The sequence below is a fragment of the Mytilus californianus genome, unplaced genomic scaffold (genome assembly GCF_021869535.1).
Source record: "Mytilus californianus isolate M0D057914Y unplaced genomic scaffold, xbMytCali1.0.p SCAF_7, whole genome shotgun sequence".
NCBI lineage: Eukaryota > Metazoa > Mollusca > Bivalvia > Mytilida > Mytilidae > Mytilus > Mytilus californianus.
The window spans coordinates 33,191,842-33,204,020 of record NW_026262723.1 but is presented as its reverse complement, the minus strand read 5'-3'; the positions used below and the strand labels follow the sequence as shown (position 1 = coordinate 33,204,020).

General features: G+C 33.4%; 1 protein-coding gene across 1 annotated transcript; it reads right to left on the bottom strand.

Moving 5' to 3' along the window:
- Window positions 1–567: 567 nt before the first annotated feature.
- LOC127707839 (vitelline membrane outer layer protein 1 homolog) lies at window positions 568–11,678 on the bottom strand. Its single transcript, XM_052212593.1, has 4 exons — window positions 11,568–11,678; window positions 4,786–5,017; window positions 2,365–2,562; window positions 568–947 (listed from the first exon to the last, which is right to left on the bottom strand). The coding sequence occupies exons 2-4, from the start codon at window positions 5,011–5,013 to the stop codon at window positions 714–716; spliced, it is 660 nt and encodes a 219-aa protein (XP_052068553.1). The 5' UTR covers window positions 5,014–5,017; window positions 11,568–11,678; the 3' UTR covers window positions 568–713.
- Between the last annotated feature and the right edge of the window lie 501 nt (window positions 11,679–12,179).

Genomic DNA, 12,179 nt, shown 5'->3' with positions numbered 1-12,179 from the left:
ACATAAATAAGAAAATGCCTGTACCAAGTCAGGAATATGACAGTTGTTATCAATTCATAATTCCTAAACGCATTTCTGGATTAACCTTCATCAAGCACGCACAAAGGTTAATATATGAAAGCTACTGATGTATAAACATGATAAAACCGGAAACAGTTGAAGAGCTATTTGATCAAAAAGGACCAAGTTATACATATTGCATTTCCAAATTGACTTCCTTCAGTAGGCACACACGTCTCCAATAAGACAAGGTATGACCGCATATGAACACATCACGTGCAGTCAATTAGATGACCATCATCATGCGTGTGAATGGTTTGCATACTCCAACATGTGTATTTTGTTAAATATCCCAAATTATACCGTGGCAGAAGGTGGCTATATAGAGCTGTCACCAATAGAAGCATGTTACCCTTAAAACTGCAAAACCATTTGTTACCAGCACCCAACAATGCTGATGACGTATATAATTAGGGGATCAATGACGCATAAAGATAAGTAAAGATAAATAAATAAATGTATAACCAAATAAGTACATGTGATGACTGTTATAACAACAACACTGCAGGGATTAATGTCGTAATTTAATAGATGGACATGTTTTGGTGACTAGGGCACAGTCATCAGGATAAAAACAATACAGAAAATTAAATCCAAAATCGGGAAGTGGTAAAGTTTGTCACTATGTTACCATGGTGACTAAAATTATTTATTTATTGTGAACAACAATAAAATTTAGCGTCATTCAGTGCTGTGTCGTCCCCTCTTCCTTGGTTGGGTTCAATTCGGACTTCTAGTCCACATATTGCAGACCCAAGAGGACACGTTTGACTCCATGCTCCAACTTTTCCCCAAAATCCTCTAGTTCCTATTATATTTGTTGCTCCACCATTGAAACTTCTGCACCTAAAGTTTACAGTGTTTGCTGCTGTATCGTCTCCTCTTCCCTGAAACAAATATTTATACAATGTACATTATTATCAGTATTCAAAATTTTTTTATAATTTTAATCATCTTCAAATGATACCCACGATATGTTTACCATTATAACTTTTTGAATTACCGTGTCTTTGTTAAAAAGTCTTAAAACGAGACGACGCAAAATTGGTTAAAGATCAATTCATTCTATGTAAAATGCATGCAGCAATATACAAATTAACCAACCATTCAAACATGCGTTCAGTAAATGGATTGAATTTGTGGGCGTCATATATCTTCCCCGTGTCTGAGCGGCATAAATCTTCCCCGTGTCTAAGCGGCATAAATCTATGGTTAAGAGCCTTAAGTGTGTAGGAATTTTGTATTTTCAATATCCCCTAAATTTATTTCAAAGTTTTGGAATTTTTTAATCCTTTTAGGTCCTTTATGGTCATATAGCTCTTCAACTGTTTCAGTTTCTCATATATCATTTGCTTTAGTAAAAACAATATATAATTATGAAATTAGATACATCTTATACAAAAAAAATTCACATTTTGGCAGAAACAAGCAACACGTAGGTGCTGATATTAAGCTGTCTCCTTTGCTTTCAAATATTCGGTTTTGAGCGTTCCTGATGAAGGTAAATCCAGAAAAGTACTTCGGACGAAAGGAATTGTTAACGTGTTGATCTCGTTTTTAAAGCTTGTTTCTATCTTTTCAAAAATTTACAGTTGTATTTTTGTTTTATTTTTATTAGATATGGTATTATCGTCTTTCTTCAGTGTATGATATTGGTTGCCTTTCTTTGTGCGGATGCGTAGTTTGAAGTGGTAAATTAACAACATTACAATCATCGATTATTAGTCGTAGTATTGTACATGAAACAGATTAAAAATACTTCTCAAAACTGCAGTTTTGAAAGATTTTGACAAATTATGAGTATCTATTACAAAATCGAAGAAAAAAGACACCTTTAACCAAAACGAAAATAATAAGTTACACTATGATGTGTTTTTCCAGATCCAAATTATTTCATTTTGGTTATTGACGCCTTTTGATGTCAAATTCTAAGGGAACATGTCAAATTTTCCATATCATATCAAAATTGTTATGAACAGCAATGTATAGCACTGCTTTTATGAATATATCTTAAATTTTAGCCTGGAAAGCAGATTTTTATGAAAATTATAAATTTGTGTCGATTAAATGTTTAAATCATACAGTAATATTATTAAACATTTACACATTTACTCAAGTATAGGATTATGTAAAATATAAGTTGCTTCACGCAACTGTTGCTTTTTTCATCTGGGCAGTACTGCACCTCTGCAAACGTTTTACGCCGTAAAGCAAGACTAATATAACCAAATTTGAAAAGCAAATGAATGTATTTCTGTCCATTAGACATTCAAAGTATACAGATTTTACAACATTTTTATTTACCTGTTTGGCTTCAACCTGTAGACGAAAACCAACTAATTGTTCACCAAGAGGACAATCCGTTGTTTCCGACCATTGACCCCATCGTCCTTCTTGGGCCGAAATAGTTCCACCAGTACTAGGAGAGTTATTTCCCTTCCGACACTTTAAGCGTATAGCATTCAGTGCGGTGTCGTCTCCTTTTCCTTGTTTTTCTTCAATCTAAAGAAGATGTATAAATCAATACTAATTGAACAATGTTAAAGAAAATAGGGTACTTAATTTTTTTCCGAATGAGTTCTTAAATGTATCAAAATTAAACATACTTATGTCGATAGATTTCTTGAGCCAAACTTTTGATGTATTGAATTTTGTACGTTATTGAAGCATATGGGATACTAAATTATTTTTTGACTGTGGTTGAATAAATTCATCTAAATCACGATTTAACCACCATTATGATATTTCCTTTAAATTTATAAAAGAAGATACCGTATGTAGATTGAAAATCAGCCATCTAAGCGTATCCCTCTGCCACCCACACCATTCAATTACAGATTGTTGCCCATACTTCGACCCCAATATCTCCTTTATCAATATTCATCAAATAGTCAGTTTAATCAATGCCTTTTAAGCATTTATGTGAAATGATATGGGAGGTAACCCTTGTGGATTAAAGAAGTTAACCCTTTAAATCAGTAATGCGTATGTAATAGTCAGTTTAATAAATGCCTTTCAGGCATTTATGTGAAATGATGTTGGAGATAACCCTTGTAGATTAAGGAAGATAACCCTTCAAATCAGCAATGCGTCTGTAATAGTCATTTTAATCAATGCCTTAAGGGCATTTATATGAAATGATATGGGAGGTAAACCTTGTGGATTCAGGGAGATAACCCTTTAAATCAGTAATGCGTCTGAAATTGTCAGTTTAAGCAATGTTTTTAGATATTTATGTGAAATGATATGGGAGGTAACCCTTGTGGATTAAGGAAGATAACTCTTTAAATCAGTAATGCGTCTGTAATACTCAGTTTAATCAATATTAATAAGAAGATGTGGTATGAGTGCCAACGAGACAACTCTCCATCCAAGTCCCAATGTATAAAAAGTTAACAATTATAGGTCAAAGTACGGCCTTCAACACGGAGCCTTGGCTTACACCGAACAGCAAGCTATAAAGGGCCCCAAAATGACTAGTGTAAAACAATTCAAACAGGAAAACCACCGGTCTAACCTATATAAAAAAAGAGAAACGAGAAACACTTATGAACCACATCAACAAACGACAACCACTGAACAACAGGATCCTGACTTACGACAGGTGCATAAATATGCAGCGGATTTAAACGTTTTAACGGGCGCCTACCTTCACCTTAACCCGAGACAGTAGCGTGACATTACAACATAAAAAGACACACTATAAAATATCAATTGAAATGGCTTAACTCGATCAAAAAGACATTTAAACAAAAACAAGTAAACATACACTGAACGAATAAGTTTGATCTATGACACAATATAAATACAATATTAGTAAAAAAATAAGATGTAGGAACCATGTCAAAAAGACAATGCCTTTTATGCATTTATGTGAAATGATATGGGAGGTAAACCTTGTGGATTAAGGAAGTTAACCCTTTAAATCAGTAATGCGTCTGTAATAGTGAGTTTAATCAATGCCTTTTAGGCATTTATGTGAAATGACATGGGAGGTAACCCTTGTGAATTAAGGAAGATAACTCTTTAAATCAGTAATGCGTCTGTAATACTCAGTTTTATCAATATAGATAAGACGATGTAGTATGAGTGCCAATGATCATCAAATAGGACCGGTGTGTTGGATTAACAATTCATTTGAAGTCAGTTAGAAATGATATAGGAGGTAACCCTTGTGGATTAAGGAAGATTACCCTTTAAATCAGTAATGCGTCTGTAATAGTCAGTTTAATCAATGCCTTTTAGGCATTTATGTGAAACGATAATTAGAAACAGGCAAAATTTAAGGTGAACATTATTGTTTTATGTAAACCATATTTGATAGACATATAGCATGGCACCAAGTCAGTGCGCAAATCGTGCGTCTTTATGATAAACATCAGGAAGAACGCCTGATTCAGGGAGTCCAAAATCCAAATTAACAAAATGTTTAGTAGCATCACAATCAAAATGGCCGAAAAAAAACCCAACCATTGTCGTCTTAGATCAATTTTGCCTGAGTGAGTTGTAATATTAATTATAGTATCTACTTAATCATACATGTAGTGATAAGACCAATTTTAAACTGTATAAAACATTTTTTTACAGTTAAATAGGTAGACCTTGTTAAGGCCACTTCTGAAATCGATTAACCAATCAATATAAAGGGTGTAAAACAGAACTCGTGCAGAATGCGTGATATTCTGACTATATGTGTATGTTTAATTTTCACAGATAACATCTTACCTTCAAAGAGTATCCAGTTGCATAATAACCCTCTGCACAAAATTCAGGACCACTCCACGGTCCCCATGTTCCTCCATTGGCGACCGACAACACTTCTTTTAAAATTCGTTGGGCAGCCTTAGTGCTAGCTGCTACCTTAGATTTTATCTGTGCTTCGACATCTGTTGGGCCGTTTCCTGCGGTTAATAAAACCGAGACAAATAGGCATATATCTATGTAACATAACATTTTCCTGAAATTGAATAGTGTGGTTGATAAGACATCCGGAACAGGAAATTGACAATAGGTAAGAATAGAACCCTACTGTTTACAAGATATTCACGCTTAGTCGGAATTTCACATGTTATTTCAACGATTCACAATACTATAAAATAAAACTAACAATTGTGATGACGAATTTCATAATCTGTTCTAGACAAATATAATTGAAATATAAATCTGTGATTTTACTATATTTATAACTTCGATGAATCATAGCAAGTTAGATATAGATCTGAATTTAAATCAGATTGGTTCTGGAGGTTTCTATCTTATTTTCAATATATATATTTAAACTGTGACTATCTATAATTCCGTAACTTTCTATCTGTATAAACCAACGATCGACAAGTGCGTACATTTTATATACTAACATTTTTCAAATTTTACCCTAGCAAAATATCTAAATAGATTTATCTTTTTGTCAAATCTTTAGCTGGAATTATTTAGATTTTCATAAATATCATTCTGTACATCAGAAATGTCACCCATAAACAAGTGGTAGTAAAACTGTATAGACGTATGAGTTTAGTAATGACTAGTTTATCACTGTCGGACTCGAGACAAAAAAATGTACACTTCATGTGTATTACATCTGATAGTTTTTAAATGGAAAGTTTTAAGTAACCAGTCGTGTACACTGATACGCTCGGCAGTGACGCGATGAATGAACCTGCATTATGTAATTGTGTACCTGGAAGTGTCACCTCACAATACCCCTGGCAATAATTTATTTAGCCATGCTGATGATCAAATTAGGGAAGTACCGAATTAAATAAATGTATTACATAAAAGAGTTATGAACAAAGATTTTTTTCAAATGTTTGATACGGAACACCGCTAGTTAATTATGACTTAAACTTTGAGAGAGAATCCATAAAAGTAATCGCTCTAAACTTATTCCCCTTTATATTTACTTGTTTCATAAACTTAGCGAAAAAAAGTAAGTTAGAAAAACGGCAGACCATAGTTATTTAAAAAAAATAGATATCCAAGCGGCCGACTTTCCTGACTCTTAAACCTTTTTTTTTAAACATTATTCTGTATCAAGTTAACTAAAAAGTGTGCCAATAATTAGGACAATCATGTCTGATATAAGTCTTTTTTTAGAGTCCGGAAAACAACCGTACGCTTGACTGTGATTTTGACACTGAATTACGACTACGTTAGTCCCTGCTTGTTTTGGTTCTTTGTGGTTTATAGATATCACGTGGTCTTTTTAATCGAGAAGCCGTCACGATGGCTACATGTTGAGAATTTATATTGTAAATTTAAAATCGATGTTGACCTCTTATCCATAAGAATAACACGTTAATATTTCTGAATTTGTGCTTTTTAATTCATAATGAACATAATATCAATTTTTCATTTGTTTGAGAAGTTTCCCTTTAATGATCCGTTTCATGAATAAACGAAATGATATGACTGGGCTTTATTGTTTTGAATATTCATGCAAAATCATCAGTTTATATTAGGTATCAGGTATATTAGTACGTGAAGTATTTAAACTATACACAATTTTAATTTTCCGGATAAATTAAACAAAACAGAAAAACGTATGCTTTAATATGAATTTGTAAAAGTTCGAGACGGAATAATTTTCTAATTGGTTCATTTCAATTTGCTTAACGTCCAGTGGCAAATATTTCATACATGTTTAGGACGACACTACATGGGAGATTCAGTCTTTTGATAGGGCGATTCATTTAAATTGATTGATGTTTGCGTAACGTCCAGTGGCAATTATCAAGCATGTTCAGTTCGCCTAAAAATCAAATCAAACATTTGATTCATAAGTCAATTTAGTTCGGTTTATGGGTCGACAAAGATGACGGGATAAACATTTAACTGACACAATAACCAAAAAGATATGCAGACCTGTTTGGAAAAAAAACCCTGAAAATTTGTCCTGCAACAAGTCACGTATTTAGGTCAGATCTTATGTGCATTTATTTTTAGGACTCTTTTACATGCAACCTGCACGATATTCCCCAAACACATTCGTATAACCAAGCTTCACTTTTTTAAAAGAGGGACGAAAGATACCAGAGGGACAGTCAAACTCATAGATCGAAAACAAACTGACAACGTCATGGCCAAAAATAAAAAGACAAACAGACAAATAATAGTACAGATGACACAACATAGAAAACTAAAGACTAAGCAACACTAGAGTTTCATATTATTATTTTCAGCCTTTTCCCATGTGAACCAACTTTTTACACTAGTGACAAATATTACGACTTTAACGGTATGGGTTTAACTCCTTGTTGAAGATCGTACGGTGACCTATAATTTGTTAACTTCTATGGTGGAGAGTTGTCTCATTCGCAATTATACCACATCTTCTTATTTTTATATTTAACAGATTTGAAAGTAAATTAATTTTCAACAAGTCTAAACTGTTTACGGAATAAATTCAACAATTTCAACATTTTCACGATCAGTGTTTTTATTTAATAAACATTTTTAAAGATAATAAATACTGTTTTATTTGTCGGTAATTGTAAAAGTTTTAATTCATTCATTTCTATTTGATTTTTTTACTATTTTGCACAATCCCAAGGCGTGCAATTAAGACCTTTTAATTCACTTTCTCGTTTTATATTTTAGCAATTATTGTGAGAGACCAAATTACTTAGTCGACGCAAGTTTTCATATAAACAATCTTTCTTATCTACTGCTACAGCATGTGGACAAATTAAAATTAAATCATTTATCTTTAAATTCTATTTACAACTGATTTACTTTTTTTGCTGCATTTTAAAACTCTTGCATCAATAACCATAAGATACTTATTTACATATGTATTTGCCATTAATTTCTTTTAATTGTGAATATTTGTTGGAGGTATATCATCTGCCTAAAGTCGATAATTATAACTTTTGGAACGGGTTGACGATACATAAACGGTGTTGCTTTTCTGCTTGAGAGATTTACCTTACAAAAAGGCGGACACTTTAAAGTTTAAAAGAACTTCATACCAGTTTGATTTCGTTTAGCGTGGCTAATTAGTTTGACGTAGCTCAACCATATCTTAAATTAACTTAAATGACCACAAGGGAATCTATTTGACTGGTTTTAAAATGATTTGAAATGGGTTTAATTAAATTGAAAAACGTGTTTCATTTTTTTCAATCTTATTTAAGTACTAGTATTCAGTAATCTTTTTTTTTAAGTATATAGGGTTAATACCTATTTGGCCGATCAATCTAAATTCTGATTACTTGTGATAATTTAGGGGTCATGCACCTCAAACGTGTCTCAGAACCTGTGTATTATGAATGTTATCTAGAGGTCATACACCTCTAACATCTCAGTACCAGTGTTATATAAACGTTATGTAGGGGTCGTATAACAAGAACACCTCTCTACCAGTGTTATATGAACGTTATCTAGGGATCCTACACTTCGAACATCTCAGTACCAGTGTTATATACACATTATTTAGGGGTCGTATACCTTGAGCATCTTAGTACCAGTGTTATATAAACGTTATTTAGGGGTCGTATACCTTGAGCATCTTAGTACCAGTGTTATATTAATGTTATCTATCGGCCATACATCTCGAACATCAAAGTGCAAGTGTTATATGAACGTTTTCTAAGTGTCTGTCACCTAGAACATCTCAGTATCAGTGTTATGAACGTCAAATAGGGGTCAAACACCTCGAACAACTCAGTACCGGTGTTATATGAACGTTTTCTAGTGGCCAAACACCTCGAACATCTCAGTACCAGTGTTATATAAACGTTATTTAGGGGCTGTATACCTCGAACATCTCAGTACAAGTGTTATTTGAACGTTATCTAGGGGCCATACTCCTCAAACATCTCAGCACCAGTGTTATATAAACGTTATTTAGGTGATGTATACCTTGAACATCTCACTACCAGTGTTATATGAACGTTTTTTAGTGGCCATACACCTCGAACATTTTACTACAAATGTTATATGAACGTTATCTAAGGGTCATACACTTCGAACATCTCGGTACCAGTTTTATATAAACGTTATTTAGAGGCCGTATGCCGCGAACATATAAGTACCAGTGTTATATGAATGTTATCCAAGGGTCGTTCGCCTCCAACATCTCAGTACCAGTGTTATATAAACCTTATTTAGGGGTCGTTTACCGGGGGCATCTCCGTACCAGTGTTATATGAAAGTTATCTTGTGGCCATACATCTCGAACATCTTAATACAAGTGACAATGAAAGTTTTCTAGGGATCATTCATCTCGAACATCTCAGTAACAGTGTTATGAACGTAATCTAGTGGTCAAACACCTCAAACAACCTAGAACCAATGGAAAATGAACGTTTTCTAATGGCCATACACTTCGAACATTTTACTGCAAATGTTATATGAACGTTTTCGAAGTGTCATACGCCTTTGACATCTCACTACAAGTGTTACATGTACGTTATCTTAGGGTCATTTCCCTCAAATATCTTAGTACCAGTGTGGTGTGAATGTCATCTGGTAGTCATACAATACGAATGAATCAGTAGCACTGCAATAGAAACTTGTATAGTGGTCATATGCATACACCTCTAACAACCATGTTCAAGTGTTGTATGAACAATATCTAGTGGTCATACAACTCGAATAACAGACGAGTGTTCCATAAACATATTTTACAAAATTCAGTAATAGTGTCATATGAACGTTATCTAGTGGCCATACACCTCGAACAACTCAGTGCCAGTCTTATATGAATATTTGCTGGTAGCCATATACTTCGAACATATCAGCATCAGTGTTTTATTAACATTATTAAGGGGTCAAATACCTAAAAAATCTCAGTACCAGTATGAACACTATCTAGTGGCCATACACCTCGAAAAACTCAGACCAATGTTGCATAAACATTATGTAGGGATCATACATCTACAGCAACTTAATACCAGTGTTTAAGGGGTGTTATCTAGGGGTCGAACCTCTCAGTACCAGTGTTATTTGGACATTATCCAGTGGTCATTCACCACGAACCTCTCAGTACCAGTGTTATTTGGACATTATCCAGTGGTCATTCACCACGAACATCTCAGTACTAGTGTTATATGAACGTTTACTACAGATATTTTATGAAGCAAGGTATTTCTTATCTTTCTATGGTTATATTACTTACAAAGCGTTAAAAGCCAGAAATAATGAACTAATTTAACACTTCAAAATAAAGTCAGTGACAAGAGTTACAGAACCGACGTTGTTGTTAAAACATTAATATTGGTGGCAATTGATTGTTACACTGTCATAGAACTTGATACTTTGTCGATTACAGAATCGTTCTCAATTTGCTTCCAGTTAACTGCAATCATTTTATTTACGTTTCCTTTGTTTGCTATTTACCCTCGTTCGTTAATTGGAATTGATTTGATAACTTTTGCCTGTATGTGCCCCTTAAACTTAAAACCCTTAATAGGTTGGGGTCCAGTGTCGGCAGAGCCAAATAATCCTGGTCTGGTATAGGAATTGTGATATTTTGCTTATGGCTGGCTGGAGTGGGGATATTTTTTTTGATATTTTCTTGCTGACGGGGATGTTATTCAGCATGGCCATGGTTAATTCCACGTATCAAAGACCAAGGCGGCCAGTGTGATATCGTCGGTTACCTTGTCCTTTTGCCCTAGCACTGTCAAGGGAAAATATTTCATTTAGTGTAAATAGTTTGGAAAATAGTATGATATGAGATTTCTAAATGGGAACATTTCATGTTACCAGAGATGTTTAACAGGGACATTCCTGTGTCAATGGAATGTATACAAACAGGGTTTTATTTTATGTAATAAAAATTTTGATAGAGGACTCTATCCAGATTCTAGGACTAACTAAGCATTATATGGTGGTCCTTCACCTCAACCAACTCAGATAAGTATTTCATTAACATAATTTAGGGGCCAAACACCTAAAACTAATCAGTACCAGTGTTTTATGAACGTTGCAAAAACATTATATAGTGGCCCTCGAACAACTCAGACAAGTATTTTATAAACATAATTTAGGGGCCAAACACCTCGAACAACTCAGTAACAGTGATTAGAAAAGCAATTATTATAACTTTAAGGAACACACGGTTGAAGTTTCCTTGTAAATATATTTGCTAGTAAACAGCCTCTTTGATGCGAACAAATGTTGTTAAAATGTTTGTAATCTTTTTCGGACCACCTGGTTCTAGTCCAATCCGACCATGTGGTGTGTTTTTTTTTTTTAAACTGTGTGAATAAACATGAGTATATATATTCAAGTTATTAATTTTAATTTCCGTACGTAATGAACACTTTAAATATTTAATTCAAATAATAAATCTTAATTGATGAGAATGGAAACATGTCAGTTAAGATAACTTTCAAAGTGTTATCAATTCACACCAGTTTCACTTGGCGTCTCTTTCGTTAATATAAACGAATAATCATGATAATGTAGCGTATCTGATTTAGAGCTTAATTCGAATTAGATAAACTGTCTATATAAAATAAGTATATATTTTAAAAGACCTTAAATAAAAATATCGAACTTACTTGTATAATACACACTACAAATAATACAAAAGATAATTATCCAAATTGACCAAATAATTGTGTCTAAGTTAGACACATCGGAGAACGTCTTATCTTTATAGTTACAAGTAAACAAATATATATAACTGTCTTTATGTTAATTAATCATGGTTGAAGTTTTCTATTATATAATAAGATCCTGGTTTGTTTACGTTTGATTGAATAAAAATACCGTTAAAATGAGAACACTACGTGACAGGAATACAGTACAAACAAACGCAAGAACACTCAACACAGAGAAATACATAAATAAACAATATGATATTACATTACAACATATAAACCGCAGAATAACAACGGACACCTCCCATGAATTTACGACCAGATGACGTAGATGGTAAACCACAATCTAAGACGTCAAACAGTTATTGCGCTTTTAAAACTCATCTCGTTAAGCCGAAGACTTTTTTTATTGTAAGAGTTATCTCACAAAACACTGTTTTTCTTGTAAGTGTATCTCCTCCGTAGCCAAAAAAAAAAAAAAGATAACGACAAAATTCTTGTTCTTATTTATCGTTACAACCTCAGGAATTTTTTGCTGAATTGAATCGAAGCGATCCGGTGAAATCTTAT